The sequence below is a fragment of the Halichondria panicea genome, chromosome 2, assembly GCF_963675165.1.
Source record: "Halichondria panicea chromosome 2, odHalPani1.1, whole genome shotgun sequence".
In the NCBI taxonomy this organism is placed as follows: Eukaryota; Metazoa; Porifera; class Demospongiae; order Suberitida; family Halichondriidae; genus Halichondria; species Halichondria panicea.
Window position 1 is genome coordinate 2735897 of NC_087378.1, and position 17085 is coordinate 2752981.

Below are 17085 nucleotides of genomic sequence, written 5' to 3' on the forward strand. Positions count from 1 at the left end.
ATGTATGTAGGATTTTCTTAACATTCTGTTTGTGCACTATTTTGCTTTTCTAGCCACTTTATTCGCTTACAATTTAATTAGGATAGAAGCCGTGAAGGTCACAGTGACACAAATGGCTAGAAAATGTGTGTAGTAATTAATGGCGCTTCCTGCCTGACTGCATAATCTGCGCGCACACACCTCCCAGATCTAATGTAGATTTTTCGCTGCTCAAAACACAATTTGGACAAGTATAGTGAATAATTATGGCCTACCAGAGTCTTCCTCTGAAAAAGAAGAACCGTACAAAAGGGACAATTGCAAAGCTGAATGACTCCCCTTCCATATATTCTACACTCTCCAAGAAACCTGCAGGTAAGGTTTCCTAGGTATCTAGCACTTAAAACATCAGTGACCTTTCTCTCGGAACAGACCTAGAAACCACCGATATAGACCTTTCTGCAATCAGGATATTCTTGGGGTAAGTTTTTCTAGAAGTGAGGCAAATCAGTACCTTTTTCCCTCCCACACAGGGATGGATCACATAGAACACTCAGCTCTACTCCATCTACTCAGTGTGGAGAGATTCTGGACAGATTATTGGAAAAGTTGGGGCTCTCAGAACAGCGAGAAAAGTATAGCTTACAGATTCACTACAAGTATTCAGGTAATGCTAACTAAACAGTGTGCAGAGACATGATTTTACAAAAATTCTCCCCCATTAGAACCTCGCCTTCCCAACGACGATGAGGAAATCTCCTCACTCAATATCCATGTGTATGACAGTGTGGATAAAATCTATCTCTACAAAATATCAGACACATTTGTAATGATGCCTTTGAGAAAGAGAGGTACATTTATTTAGATACACGCTGAGCTTCAATAGTTAACCATCTGTTTCATTCACAGTTGCATCCTACTCAAAACGTGACTCTGAGGCCCAAGAGGAAAATATTTATGAGAATTGTGCAGTTGGTTTGGGATACTGCAGAGAATCAGACTACCAAAAAAGTGAGGCCGCCAATGGTATTTAGTTTAATATGCAAGTTTCACTTTATTAACTGAACACAATAGGTTTTCAACCTGTGGTTGTGAATGACAAGCTTGCCTGCAACTTTGCAAAAGCATGGACCGTGGTAACAGATGCTAACAATGAGCAGGTACAACTGAATCTCTAGAATTTGGTGCAGTTTAATGAAAAAATGATGCAGCAATGATTACCTCATTGTGTTGAGCTTTTAATGAAACAAATTCTGGGCATATAGTAAATTAGTACCCCTTTTTGCTAATGAAAAAAGTGCACAGTACATTTTGTGCTAATTTTGATATAGTCATCATTGTGTGTTTCAATTTTCCAGTGCAAAGAGGTCATTCCAATTGAAACACCACCACAAATAATTGCTGCTGAAGATCGAAATCTAGTGGTGTCTCCAACTTCATACAGTTCATACACAATTGACCGCAAGCATAAGAAAACAAACACACTGAGGAGACAAAAACCAATTAGATCTACTCCAAATACTAGATCACCACAGCTGCCACCAAATGTTTCTTCTTCTAGTCAACATGCTAGTCATTTCAAGCCAATCAATTCCCCTAAGAGGACTTTCAATCAATCTCTTAGTAGTTCTTCATACAGCTCTTTGTCACCTGACATTGTAGTTTCAGATACAGAAGATTTGTACTCTGAAATAGGACCTTTGATTTCTAATCCCTTGCACAAGAGTGTATCAGAAGGATGTCTTCTCTCGGCCTGTGATTCTGAAAAAACTGAGCTTAAGAAGTCTTCTAGTGTTGAGATTCATCAACGAGATTCTGGTTTCCATGACGCCTCTCCACCTACTCCACCAAAACATGAACAACTACGCAGGAAAAGCATTTCATTGAACGATATCCCACAGATCATAAATACAACTTTGTTTAATCATTCCAAAAGTGTGCCATTACTAGCACTCCATGCAGCAAAGGCCCATACAAAATCCGACAGTATCGATTCAACCAATGGTGTATTTCCAAGCACAACCGTGAATGCATCCTCTCTGAAATCTTACAAATCAATGGAACTATTAAGTGGAGATGATTTTGAAGCAATAGGAGAAAACATTGGAAATCATACTACACTGACAGCACAGCCCCATGAGCCAACACTGGACAGTCCACCTTCAATACCAAAGAGGAATTCATCATTCTTGAATAATTACAGCATATCAGACGACTATTTGTTAAAGCAAGGAAAACGACTTAGCCAAGTGCTCAATATTAACGTAACAGTAAAGTCGGAAGAAAAAGGACATATCAGATCCTTCTTTGCGAAAGTTGGGACCATGCTGACACGAAGAAAGAGAAATCCCTCATCACTAAGCACAGCTTCTGTACAGTCACCTCAATCACCTCGACCGACAATGTCTCCGTTTGATGCCTCCCTAACGTGTCCTTTTCCTAGTAACCGATCTCCTAGCAGCCCAATTTCAGGGACCCTGCTGGCGAGAACATCGAATACTCAAGACTTCAGTACATCACCTGGTAGGCTGTCAGAGGAGGATGAGTATGACATTGTTGTCCCTCAACCTTTGGACCAGGTCAAGGAAAAGAACCCATATGATGTAGCTATTTCACAGCTTCCAGTACCTCTTAAGACCCCTATACCAGATTACCTACGCATTATCCCTGCTGATGGTGATACCTCGAGCATTTATGGAAACCATGAAATGGAGGATACACATTTTTATCAGACACCGCCCTTTCAACCACACCAGCACAGTTTAAACGATGAACATGACTTATACAAGAACAAATTCATACAAAAAGGAGCAAACGGATCAATTACTTTAGACGGAAGCATGCTGAATGACTACCAAATACCTCCCCCTCCATCAGCAGAGACGAGAATGAGTTATGACAATGAATTGTATGAGAACAATGCTATTAAGAGAGGAGCAAATGGAGCGATCACATTTAACAGCAGAAATCTACACGACTACCAGACACCACCAAGTAGAACCAATGCAATCGATGCTAGTAACACTCCTCCCCCTTTACCTTCAAAAGAACTGTATTCTGAGCCTAATTTGAAGAATTCCAATCCCCCGTCTCATGAGTTGAACATCAGTAGTACATACAAAGAACATGTGGCTGATTGGGTTCAATCTTCCCCAAACTTGAGCACACATGAGATCTACGATGTCATAGCAGATGGAGACATCGGAAACATCTATGACTATATACATGAAGGCAATGACATGGCATTGGAACGGACACAGAGCGAACCTGATTTGATTTACGAAATCCCGGGGGAATATGACTCAAGTAGTGAAGATGAATACATGACAATGCAACCAAATATATGTCACTCAACCGAGGCACTTGACCTAGAAATCAGCTACCCATCCAAGCCTTTCAAACGAAAGTCCAGAGCTAGCAAATTTCTGAGGCCAAAAGGTCCACCCCCTCCTCCCAAAGTAAACAAGTTATCACACCTGAAAGCACAATCTAGAGTGAAAGAGATACGAGCAAAATTAATGTCCGGCAACAATCAGTGTAATGATCATTCAAGCCACTCCAGAGGCAACAAACAACATACTCCCAAGAGCACACTTGGGCCCTTAATAGCATTGGGAGCTCCACCTAAATTTATACCGATTGCTCCCAAACCTAAAGCCCATAAATTGATGCAGATTCAACATTCAGCTGTACAAAACAAAGTGCCAACTTCCTCGATTCCATTAATAGCTACTATATCGGGGAACGTAGACTCACTTAAAGGCATCCGAAATTCTCCTCCAAATACTCTTAAATTCAAAAAAGTGTCACCAATATCTGCTTTAACAACACCATTCCTATCTCCGCCTTCAGCCTTTAAAGCTTCTTCAGTTCCCATTGTGAAGAAAAAGCCAATATTTCCACCAAACCTCATTCCTGTTAGCCTGTTGCCTCCGCCTATAGTCACATCTTCCAGTCATCAGCAGAATGAAGTACACATACCTCCAGCCATCAGTCTGAAAAATGAATCTTTCCTCACCCCCCCTCGACTCACCCCTTCTACCCCCCCGCCCAACACCAAGCCATTACCAGTCACACCTAGTAAGCAAACTAACAGTACTGTTAATGTTAGTGAAATAACTGCTAACCTGGGCTCTTGTCAGTGTGTGTCATCTCCATCAAAACCGTCTCCTTCAACTCTGACTAAGCCAGAGAAGACTAAATCACTACCACCCACACCACCACCACCTCCTCCAATTGTAAAACCACTCATGACACCGGCACAATCCTTACCTACTAGGACATTACCATTTCTGCCAGTGAAAACAAACTCAACATCTTTATCCTCTTCACAAGTACTAACAAAGCCATTGCCCTATTCAGGACAAAAGTCGTCATCTAGACCGTTACCTCCACTACCAATAGGGGCACTTTCTAAATCAACCCAACCCCCTCCATTTCCACCTAGCCCACCTCCTCTACAGGCACCTCTCCTTCTACTTGGACCACCCCCTCTGCAAGCACTCCAAGGTCCTCCACTTGGACCATCCCCTCCACAAACACATCCCCTTCCAGTAGGTCCACCCCCTCCACACGGACCACCTCCTCCAAAAGTACCTCCCCCTCCACCAGGCCTACCCTCTCCACACAGACCACATCCTCCAAAGGCACCTCTCCTTCCAGGTCCACCTCCACCAAAGGCATCTCTTTTCCCATCAGGTACACCCCATCCACACGGACCACCTCCTCCAAAGGCACCTCCTCCTCCACCAGGCCCACCCTTTCCACATGGACCACCTCCTCCAAAGGCACCTCTCCTTCCACCAGGTCCACCTCCTCCAAAGGCACCTCTTCTTCCATCAGGTCCACCCCATCCACATGGACCACCTCCTCCAAAGGCACCTCATCTGCCAATAGGTCCATCCCCTCCTCCAAAGGCACCTCACCTGCCAATAGGTCCATCCCCTCCTCCAAAGGCACCTCTTCTACCACCAGGTCCACCCTATCCACATGGAACACCTCCTCCAAAGGCACCTCCCCCTCCACCAGGTCCACCCCCTCCACATGGACCACCTCCTCTGCCACCAGGTCCACCCCCTCCACACGGACCACCTCCTCTGCCACCAGGTCCAACCCCTCCACACGGACTACCTCCTCTGCCACCAGGTCCACCCCCTCCACACGGACTACCTCCTCTGGCACCAGGTCCACCCCCTCCGCACGGACTACCTCCTCTGGCACCAGGTCCACCTCCTCCACACGGACTACCTCCTCTGGCACCAGGTCCACCCCCTCCGCACGGACTACCTCCTCTGCCACCAGGTCCACCTCCTCCGCACGGACTACCTCCTCTGCCACCAGGTCCACCCCCTCCACACGGACCACCTCCTCTTCCACCAGGTCCACCTCCTCCACTTCACACACAATATTCAATGCCACTGTGTCCAACAGCTTCTACAAGCATATCAAAGCCCAAAAGAAGCAAAGGCAATAGCTCACCACCAAAAGCAAAATCATTTGGATCCACTTTAGACTTAAACAGTGAACTCCTAGCCAAGTTGAAGTCAAGAACTCGTATTGAATAAAAATTAGTAACACATTCACTAAACCAGTAATAATATGTAACACATAGTGAGCACCAACTAATGTTTGTTTGTTCTGGCTAGTTTGTAATATTTCGCAATTCTTTTTCTGCTGCTCCAACAAATGCAGGAAAGTTTGAATCAGTCAAACAGAGCCTGATAAAGTCACTCAGTTGGCTCACAGGAAAATTTGTATTTGCATAAGCCTTCCCAAGACTTTTACCATCAGTGCTGACCTCCTGCAAGATATAACGGGACGTGGTGATCATTTGGTTGACTAAAGGCAAAAGAAAGTAATTTATAATTATAGGCCAGGTATAATAATATAGTAGGAAAAACTTTAATCGCAGCAATTCTCGCTCTGTGATTCAGACACAGAATGATAGTTGTTGGTTGTTGGTAGAAAATTATAGTGGAGACTACTGGCTTGTTATCAACTAGGTACGTAACAATGACGGTCAACTACATGTATATATACTACCGTGAAAAACTCACTTTGGCGAGCTCAGAAACAGACATCAAATCAAGATAGGAGCCATTGAGATTTTCTCCAGAGTCAGATTGCAATCCTTCGCTAGTTTGCATTCTGTAGTGAACATACAAACATACAATTGATCTCTATCTAGTAATAAAAAACTGTGCATACATGATAGAGGAGCCAGCTGGGAGAGTTAAGTTTGGTTCTTGGACTTGAGAAAACATCTGGCTTTCCTCTGTAGGTGGCTGGGTAGCTTGTGAATAGGACACCATTGTAGAACTTGCACTTATATCCCTAATTGGGATCAGGGGAGACAGTTTTGAAATGCAATCATTGCAATTTTGAAGTGGTGTTTTGGTAGGAGGTTCAGCAGAAAACTTGATTCTGAATCGCCTTGAATCTTCCTATAAACAGACACACTCACTCTATACATTGACTGCAAGTAACGTTGCCAACCTGGAGCTGATAAATAAAGAGGATACTGTCTCCCTTGCTCACACCTTTGATCCACTTTTGTGCATCCCACAATGAGAAACTCTCCTGTTTAAGAATGGTGAATTTTCAAATTTTTATGGTATGGAATTAATACTACGCTTACGTACGTACATAGACATGGGTTCCACGGGATATCATCAAATGATTGGAGTTGAGCAGTGCTAGTTGTATGACAGCATCTTTAGACGACATGTAATGCTGTGCAAGATATCATGCGAATAATGTGATGCTATCCTTTTGAACAGGTGAGCTGAGGTACGTCAAGAGCTCATATTTAAAATTATTTCGAAAGGCAAATAAATATATATTTTCTACCGTCCAAGATCCTCCTTTTTTTCCTCCAGCTCCTGGTAGAGGTAGGATATCCTTGCCATCAGGAACCAGCCTTGCATACTTATCTAGTAGCCACACACCAATTGTTGCCATACTGCAGTTTTCAGTTCATACTTAATTGGTAAAGAGTAGTAAAAAGAGAGCTGAGATTAGATTGAAGGAAATTAGCATATCAATTGAGAGACCCTTTACCAGATGACCAAAGCCACACATTAAGTTTCGCACAATAAGATCACTTCCGTATGAGTATTCTTAGCCACACAGTGTGTATGTCGACAAAGTAAACACTCTGGCAAGGGCAGCTAGCTTGAGAACATTAACAAGGAGTAAACATGAGGCATATTGTGGCTCTTTTGGGATTTACATGTCTCCTATATTCAGGTTCGTCAGAAAACAGTGTGAATGTGTGATGTTTTATTGAACTTATAAACTGTAATAGCTACTTTATTATTTTGCTTGATTTCTTGCTTGTAGTGCAATGCTCTCACAATCAGTTAAGCAGCTCCAATAGTTGGCCATTCAACAAGGACGACGACGTGAACTCGAGGCAGTCTAATGGAAACTCATGGTCTTTCCCGACCGACTCTGAACAACAAGAAAGTGTTAACACACAGTTTGAGTGTGGATTGGCTAACATATACCGTTCTAGTATTCCCACCGGTCGTACAAAAATGAGTAATATTGAAACGACCGAATTGGAAAAACCTGAAGAATGTATCCAAGCATGCTGTGACATAGGCCCTGAAAAATGTCAATATGCGTGGATGTTTGCCAAAAAGTGCTTTCTGATAGGCTGTGATGAGGAGGAGAAAAATCTGTGTGAACCAATGCAGTTCCATAAAGCAGCGATTGAGTCAACCTATTACAAAGTGCAGTTGGTCATCACTGGTATGCAAGTAATTTTTTTAATCATGTTGCTACAAAGTGCACTGTACATTATTTATGTGTGGGTGCTTGAAATAATGTATTTCCCTAGAAGTAGGCCTATTTGAAATTCAATGGCTTCCAAAAGTTATTGTTTGTGTAAATGTCATTGCTGTTGCAGTGAATGGCAACGTCTGTGTTTTGTGTCTGTACTATTACTTCCCCCTAACAGACAATGAGAACAGTGAGACTGTGACTACTACTAGTGAAGAAACTGCTCCTACAACAGCCAGCCAATCAGAGCCCACAACTACCGCTGCTATCACAACCGCTAGTGAGAAGACCCCTGACAATCTTGTAACAGTAATGGCGCGACCAAACAAGCCCACTAAGGTGATCGACGTTACCCCTGACAGTCAGACTCCCCCCACTACCACCGTGAGACCAATCCCTGCAAGTACAACCACTGAAAAACCAAACCATGGTACAGTAAACCCTTAAACCCTGTCAATGTTAATTTGAGCAGTCCAACCAGAGGTGTCTTACTGTACATGGTGGAAACACACATGTTAATTACTTACATGTACATGGGGGGGGGGGGGGCAGTTGTGTTTAAGAAGGTGACCTTGCTGTATGGGGTTATTTGATACATGTGTGTTAGATTCTCGTCACCCAATGTGTGTATAGCGCGCGTCAATAGTTAAGGAAATTTCATCGCTGAGTGAACTTAATTGAAGCTAATGGTCCTTGTCCTCCCAAGTTACAAAACACTATAGAACCAATAAATGGGGTTTATGTAAATTTACATGTACATCCCTGAAACTTGTATTTGTATACTTGTGCTAGCTGTTGTGTTGTTCCTGCAGGCATCATCGTGGCCACTGATGGTGACACAGACATCTCCCTCCCCACCAATACAGCCAAGATCTATGGCAACACATGGCCCAAGCCCAAGTACCTCGGATCGTACCTCTACAAATGGGAGAAGGTGTCTGGGCCGGAGCAGGGCACCATGGTGGGCAAAGATGACAAGGATGTCACTCTAAGAGATGTGCGTTGATGGAATGTGTGATTTAATCGCTAATTGTAGTTGCTTTACTTCAAAAGAGAGTACCGTATAGCAGGTATAATTATTTCGAGGGTGTAAATGTTCGTGGTTTTCGTGGATTAGGCATATACCCGCTATATGGTATCTTGTACATGTACACTGCACTGGCGGTGGTAGTACATCTGTATGGGTACCGTACATGTGCATGTATAATGATGGTGCTTTACGGTATCTACAATGTAGATGTATTAATATGCACTCGTTGCTTTATAGTTTTGTTGGTTGCAAATTTATCGGGCTACTGCTCCCAACCTGTCCGTGTGTAATGTGCGTTGCGTTATGTGGAAGCATTTCTCCGTGCAGCTTGTGCCTGGTACGTACACACTGCGACTGAAAGTGACTAACTGGATGGGTAGTGACTGGGGGGAGGGGTTCATCAACATCACAGTCCACCAAGCTAGTCACGTCAACTCACCACCAGTACCCATCATTCTGCCCTCCTCTGACGAAATGGTACGTACGTGTATATACATAATTATAAGTACTGTGTTTTGTAAGTTGCTTGTCATTGCACACAGTAAATGGGCGTTGTCTGTGTACTACTGTTGTTACTAAGTTAATTTGTTTGCTGAATAGACACATTCACTTTACTACAGACTCAGTAGTACTATAGACAACGCCCATTTACTGTGCGCGCAATGCCAAGTAACTTGCAAAATGCAGTAGCTCTCTAATGGGTACTTCTGCTAACCGGGGTAAAAATTTCGTTCAACTCAAAAACAGTGATTTTCGTGAGTAAAATTTTTGTTTGACTTCACTGCTTGCACTGCATTGCATGTGGGGTAAGCTATGCCTACGTTTTTGTGGAGAACAATTTCGTGGAGGTCAGCTTGCCCACAAAATAACGAATATTATACCACACTTATGTCACCACTAATTGATCTCATTGGTCAACAGCTGTAGGATATATAGCATACAGCCCCAGGATGCACAGTTTTCAAGTTGTTTTTTAGTTTTTTCATTAATTTGTTCAAGAAAATAAGCAAAGAGAAAAGAGCCATGCTTGACAGTACTAACACTCAAAGCGACGGCAGAAACACGGAAGGTGCTCTCCAACAAGATGGCTAAGCTTCCATGGGGTGCTGTATGTGTGATAACTGTACATTTATCCTCGTTATGGACTTGTTGTACGTACATGTACATGAAGCTAGGTACTGTGGACCCCTCTTTAATGGGCACCCTGAGGAAAGGCCAACTGCATGTGATACACCATGCAGGCCCCCAAGTCTAAATGGGCAAAACAAAACCCTTTAAAAAGCTACCTTTCTGTACATGTACATGTAGTATAAACTGTCAATCAGAGTAATGTACTTTAGGTGCATCGTGTGTGGGAGTACGGATAGTACGGATGCCTGTGGCTTAAAGTACATACTTCGAGAACCGCAATGCCATGGTTAATTTGCAGGGCAATATTCTTATAGTCGTACACTGTAGGACACCGCTCTAATATAAGACCCACTTGGAGATTCACCCATATCGCATATTCGTTTGTTTTTCGTACATTAGTCTCGCAAATGTTAATTTAGTCGTATAAATAGATGTCTTGTTTTCGGTGTTGATTCAACATGATAATTGTCGTACGTGATAACACCAACCTCTTGTTATCCGTACTGTCAGACCTCTTGAGCTAAATTTTGAGACAGGCCACAACTCAAAGCACATACGTCCATACTAACACATGTACACACATACACGCACGCGCACACACACACACACACGCACGCACGCACGCACGCACGCACGCACGCACACACACACACACACACACATACACCAGATCACCCTTCCCCAAGACTCCATTGTGCTGGATGCTCAGTCAACCACTGATGATCGCGGAGAGGAGGGGCTGAGTTTTCACTGGGAGGAGGTGTCCGGGCCGTTGGGCTCAGACCTGGAGGCTGACACACCAGTGCTCAAACTCAGCGGACTATCAGAAGGAGTTCATGTGTACAAGTACGTGCATGGGATCCAGCTGTATGCATGTATATGATGCACCCCCCCCATACATGTATGCATGTATATGATGCACCCCCCCCCCCCCAATACATGTATGCATGTATATGATGCACCCCCCCCCCCCCCTATACATGTATGCATGTATATGATGCACCCCCCCCCCTATACATGTATGCATGTATATGATGCACCCCCCCCCCCTATACATGTATGCATGTATATGATGCACCCCCCCCCCCCCCCCAATACATGTATGCATGTATATGATGCACCCCTCCCCCCCTATACATGTATGCATGTATATGATGCACCCCTCCCCCCCTATACATGTATGCATGTATATGATGCACCCCCCCCCCCCTATACATGTATGCATGTATATGATGCACCCCCCCCCTATACATGTATGCATGTATATGATGCACCCCCCCCCCCCCCCCATACATGTAATCGCATTTACTGTATGTACAACTCTAGAGTCTGGTGTTATGTGCCAACATGTACACTGACGGTACTGCTCAGAAATGAACTAAAAAATTTACATTTATGTACATGTATTCTACGTCTGTACACTGTTTTGGTGTATTACATGATCGGTGGTGGTATTTTAATGGTGGTGGTATCTCGTATCTGTAGCATTACACACGTACTCAATTCTCTCCTCTCCCTTAGACTAACTGTGACTGATTCTGACGGAGCTGCAGCTGTGGCCACTGCCAAAGTGACTGTGTTGGTTGACAAGGACTACCCTCCCATTGCCCACGCTGGAAATCCTGTCGTCTTACACCTGCCCAATAACGAGGCCACTCTCGATGGAAGTGCCAGCAAGGACGAGGTGGGCTACTAATCAGGGATATTGTGGGATATAGTGGGTAGCATTTAGGGTAAATTTTATCTTGTAAAATTGATGCATTATGTAGTGCTTCTCTTTTCCGCCAGTACTGGTAGAGCAATCCTAAGAATCCCCACTGTTAAAATAATAACCTTGTTTTCAGGAAACTAAACCCACAACAGGATTTTCCTCATGCCATTGGTATAGAAGGGTCCATTTTGGTGTTAGTATTCTCAGGGCTTTACATATGTGTACTAGCTGTATGTACTGTATTGAAGCGTAGATAGAGTTCTGGTGTATGCACTTGGTCATAAAACCATATGGTCAGAATTTGAGATGTGAGGTAGCTACTTTGTACTAGAGTAATTGCACATAAACTTGTGCGAAGTTGTGCTTCTTGTAACCGAATTTGGGATTTTCTTGTACTCCATGCCCATGGTTACATATAAGCTTATGAATTGTCATATGCCAGGGTAAACTAAAATACAAGTGGACATACCTGTCTGGCCCTGGTGGGGGAGACATGGAGGGGGCCAACACAGCCACGCTATATGTGAAGAACCTCATACTGGGCAACCATCAGTACCAACTCACTGTCACCGACTCTTCTGGCCAGATCGCTGCCGACACAGTGTCTGTGATTGTACTGTCTGAGGACAACAAGCCACCTGTAGCCAATGCTGGTAGAGACATGACTGTGGTGTCCCCTGTGTCCAGTGTCGTGCTGAGTGCGGTAGGCAGCAGTGATGACTATTTGATCAGCAGTTTTAAATGGACGCAGTTGGAGTGAGTGCAGTACTTACATGTGCATGTCATTGTGTGTAGCTTAGTATGTGTTAGTATGTATAGTAGCAGTGAATAAGCAGAGAACTTAGTTTCAGGGTGCATGCTGATGCGCATGTGTACGGTAGATGGTATTAGTGAAGGTGAAATGCTCGAGTTAATGTTTACTATTTCAAAAGCACTAGTAAACTGTTTACTGTTCTCACTTCACCAGCATTGGCAGCTTTAATTGATACTGTAGCTGCTGTAAAGTTATGTTCAGTGTGTGAGTGTGTGTACCCCCCTCCTTCAGCGGCCCGACTGATGTCACTCTGAGTGGAGTGGACTCACTAAACCTCACTGTGTCTGGGCTCCACATTGATGAGGTTGTCGGCTCTCCAACTTACTTTCACTTCTTGCTCACCGTGACTGACTATCGCAACCTCACCGACACCTCTAAAGTACAGGTCACATTCAGAAAAGGTATGTCTACGTACATGTGTCACTATATAAATAATGTACATACTCTTCCACATTTACACACAGTTTGAATGTTCCCATTGACTTTTGTGATTGATTTCTGTCCCTCTTTACTCGCTATGCAGACCCTCACATTCCTCCCGTGGCTTTGGCTGGTCCTGACATCAACATCACCCTGCCTCAGTCAGCTGTGGTCCTGGACGGTACTGGTAGTCATGACGACTTTGGTATCGTCTCATACCAGTGGAGCAGGGCAAAGGACAGCCCAGCTGCTGGGGTGAGCATTTTGTTGTCATGCATGTTGTTCATGATTGTCTTGTATATCGTATAGCGTGTAAGTTTCGTGGGGTAAAAAATTCGTTCCACTCGAGAAACGGTGGTTTTCCTGAGTAAAAATTTCGTTTAGTCTCATTTCCTGCACTGCATTCCGGTAAGCCACGCCTACGTTAAAATTTCTTGGAGGTCAGCTTGCCCACGAAAATAATGAATATTTTACCCACACGAAAATTACCCGCTATTCATTTCCTGCACTGCATTCCGGTAAGCCACGCCTACGTTAAAATTTCTTGGAGGTCAGCTTGCCCACGAAAATAATGAATATTTTACCCACACGAAAATTACCCGCTATACGGTAACTGAGGTTGGTGTGCACTCTGAGCTCTTGACATTGGTCTAGACGTGGATAAATTGTATTACAACCCTACATAATTGTTCGTACATCTACATGTACTTCCTACCCTTTTCATATCACAAGAAATAAGAGCCATCATAATAATAATAATTATACACCATGCAGTCTATACCTCCACAGTAGTTGAGATGAGTACTACTTTTTGTAACAACAGTATGAATGATTGTAGTTTTCTTGTCACCCAGTTTTGAATGTCATGCCTGTACACACAGAGAGTGATGGGAGGCTCTGACAGAAAACCTTGTCTCATTGTGTCCGACTTAGTCAACGGGACATACCAGTTCACTCTTAAGTTGACCAACAAGAATGGGGAAATAGCTGAGGACAGTGTGACAGTGACCGTCCTGCCAAACCCGTCTGACCGGTTTCTCCTACAAATTCATTTGGATGGCGATATCACACAGTTTACACAAGTTGATGTGGTACGAGATTGTGGTAGATATAGCATTTGACACGAGAGTGAGCTGCCTGTATGTATGATAATTATATCATTTACAACATACACATGTACTCTTTAAATCACTCTCACCATTGGTCACTCACTCTTTCTACAGAAAAGAATTCGCTCCAGCCCATGTGTGTATATACTTACTCTAACACATTGTATGTACTGTCATGACCTAACCCTAACCCTAACACTAGGCTTGTCCCCACTCCCACTTCTGCCCCTTATTCCCATTGTATGTACTGTCATGACCTAACCCTAACCCTAGGCTTGTCCCCACTCCCACTTCCACCCATTGTATGTACTGTCATGACCTAACCCTAACCCTAACACTAGGCTTGTCCCCACTCCCACTTCCGCTCCTTCCATTGTATGTACTGTCATGACCTAACCCTAACCCTAACACTAGGCTTGTCCCCACTCCCACTTCCGCACATTGTATGTACTGTCATGACCTAACCCTAACCCTAACCCTAGGCTTGTCCCCACTCCCACTTCCGCCTATTGTATGTACTGTCATGACCTAACCCTAACCCTAGCCAACCCGTATCCACAAATATATGGCTATTATTGCATGCTGGAAATATAGTCATGTATTCTGTACGTGTAACAAAAATGCGGTTTTTACCTCCTGATTCGCAACCGTCCCCTCTCACACAGGACCATTTTAAGCATGCTCTGACCTACCTTCTCTACAACGGTTCTGATGAATATGATGTCCAAGTAGTGTCCGTGAACCCTGCTGACACACATATCATGGTAGAGTTCTTTGCCATGGGGCACAACTCTAAGAAGATAATGAATACCACAGAGGCTTACTACAAGTTGACAGAGAAGGGGCAGAACTTCCACTACACCTCTTACCACATTCTTAAGGTGGACATGAAAGGTGTGTCATCGTCAATACCAACATAGTTATATACCTACATGTACATGCATGGTTCTGCCCACTGACCACTGCAGCTCTTATAAGCGACCAGCACTTACTCTCTGCGACCACTAGATACAGTAACTCCATAGCTAGCTACAGCTGTAGCTTGTTCTGAGCATGCGAATAATTGTGCTGAGTCTGCAGTACTACTACGATCAAGTACAAACATACCGAATTATTTAGTGCTAGATCTATAGTCTCAAAGACTTAGAGCTAGAGAGGGGTCCTAGTTCCAAGAGGATATGTCAAGAACTATAAAGTGATTCCAGTGTCAGCAAGTACAGCTTTATAGTGATTCACATACTTGCATGTCTTTATCATAGTTATATCATTGAACGGAAATTGTTTCTCTAGACCAACAATTTTTTACGGGGGTCCCGGATCCCCCCTTTGTAGTTTAGCCACCACTCAACAAATCCTGGGCAGAACCCTGAATATGTATAATTTATAATGTGCTTTCTATATAATGACAGTCAGTCAGTCAGTGTATGAGTGTTTAAGGTTATAATTAATTAATACTGTATAGCGCAAAATTTTAAAGGCACTTATATTTTGTGGAATGGCCTCTAAAAGCATTTCGTTGCACAATATTCGCGGAATGACTGCTTACCGGAAGCCACGCCTTTAAATATTTGCACATTATAGCAGATAATTCTAATTAAAGAACAATTTTCGTGATTTTCGTGTAGGATTGCTAACCCACGAAATCTGCGAAAATTAAGCCCCTCGAAAATTTCGTTCAATACAGTAGTGTCTCTTGGGAAAACAATATCGTAATAATTATTTTGGTTGCTTTATGTCCACTTTTCTGCCCTCTAGTGTGCCAGTTGCCCTGCTCTGGTCATGGGTCATGTGACCCAAAGACGAGGAAGTGTCAGTGCTCCACCTACTGGATGGAGAACCCCTTCAAGTCCCAACTGGGGAGAAAGGAGAGCAACTGTGGTATGTGATGTGCGTTCGCCACGTTCTTACAACTTCTGCTCCTTATGTTTATGTTGTAGTCTCTTCTGATGAAGTTTCAGGCTTGTGTAGGACAATGTATATGTAGCATCAGCATGCAAAATATGCATTCGCAGAGTCACAATGTCACTAACTTTTACATTCAACTTCACCTTACACCTGAGCTTAATGAATTGTGTTATGAAGTGGTTTCCATTTTGTTATCTCTCAGAGTGGAGTGTGTTCTATGTTACACTGGTAGTACTTGGTGTCGTGGCTGTGCTCCTCCTTGTACTCTGGATCTGCTGCTGCTGTTGTTTGAAAAAGTTCGCAATGTTTATTCACATTCTGCACCTGTGCATGTCCCAGAGTGACAAATGTCAGACTAGCATATTTTTGTTGTGCATGCCTATCTTCTCCCCTTTTATAGAAAACTTACTGCATGTAATGGCTGATTAACAACTGTACACATGCACCTACGCGTATAATTGCCTTATAAAGTGGGGTTGGTATAACAGTTTCGTGTTTTTGTTGATTAATTTATACCCACGAACAACATTAGTATCACATGCTTGCATGTGAAATCCTTTCTAACAATCTTTCTGCGAAAGTTTATACCCTCGAAATATATCCGCTATACCTTACGTAGTATGGCCTGCTGTGGCGCATGTGTGATTATAATTATAGCGGCAGTACTTGCAGTATCTCATGCAATGACGATCTACGTGTCTCTCTTGTACATATACAGAAGACGTCGTACTCGCTCCAAGCGCAGGATTCGCTATGCCATTCTGGACAACAAGGGTGACCCAGAGGCCATGCAGATGCTCCCCAAGGACTACCAGCAGACTAGCCTAATGGTCAGTGAGTCCGAGACAGAGGAGGAGATTCTTTTTGATTCCTCTCGCAAGATTCTCAACAACGATACCAGGAAAGGAGGCAAAAACGTGAAGAATGGAAAAATTATAACCGGGGATGACAAGATTGGAAATCAGAGTTCCAGGAGTGGAAATAACAATACTGACTAAGTCATTTGCTAATAATGACCTATATAATTATAGTGAATTAATCATTTACTTTCCTAACCAACTTCATGCAATTCACCTGTGTATAATTATACATTACTTTTTAAAAATCTCAACCTCCATTATATGCATGCACATAATTATACGTGATTTTGTTCTGATTTTCTGTAAGCATGTAGATCTTGTGAATTTAAAATTAATGTCAG

The 17085-nt window shown here is 43.3% G+C and overlaps 3 protein-coding genes across 4 annotated transcripts; 2 read left to right on the plus strand and 1 right to left on the minus strand.

Moving 5' to 3' along the window:
* The first annotated feature begins 895 nt into the window (after positions 1-895).
* Positions 896-5543, plus strand: LOC135332026 (uncharacterized). Its single transcript, XM_064527332.1, has 3 exons — positions 896-990; positions 1054-1139; positions 1338-5543. Exon 3 carries the CDS (start codon positions 2037-2039, stop codon positions 5541-5543), a length of 3507 nt encoding a protein of 1168 aa, XP_064383402.1. The 5' UTR covers positions 896-990; positions 1054-1139; positions 1338-2036.
* Positions 5517-6986, minus strand: LOC135331953 (meiotic recombination protein REC114-like). 2 transcript variants are annotated; one of them, XM_064527262.1, is made up of 6 exons: positions 6829-6986; positions 6625-6711; positions 6475-6558; positions 6187-6422; positions 6036-6126; positions 5517-5779 (listed from the first exon to the last, which is right to left on the minus strand). In XM_064527262.1, the coding sequence occupies exons 1-6, from the start codon at positions 6937-6939 to the stop codon at positions 5621-5623; spliced, it is 768 nt and encodes a 255-aa protein (XP_064383332.1). In that variant the 5' UTR covers positions 6940-6986; the 3' UTR covers positions 5517-5620. The 2 variants fall into 2 exon arrangements, with proteins under 2 accessions (XP_064383332.1, XP_064383333.1); XM_064527263.1 differs by having other exon boundaries at positions 6621-6711; positions 6829-6891.
* Positions 6987-7070: 84 nt separating this feature from the next.
* Positions 7071-16995, plus strand: LOC135331875 (dyslexia-associated protein KIAA0319 homolog). Its single transcript, XM_064527148.1, has 15 exons — positions 7071-7227; positions 7321-7734; positions 7943-8194; positions 8577-8761; positions 9122-9271; positions 10596-10771; positions 11447-11609; positions 12079-12392; positions 12682-12851; positions 12974-13125; positions 13752-13961; positions 14645-14873; positions 15735-15857; positions 16087-16180; positions 16603-16995. Exons 1-15 carry the CDS (start codon positions 7179-7181, stop codon positions 16880-16882), a joined length of 2961 nt encoding a protein of 986 aa, XP_064383218.1. The 5' UTR covers positions 7071-7178; the 3' UTR covers positions 16883-16995.
* The last annotated feature ends 90 nt before the right edge of the window (positions 16996-17085 follow it).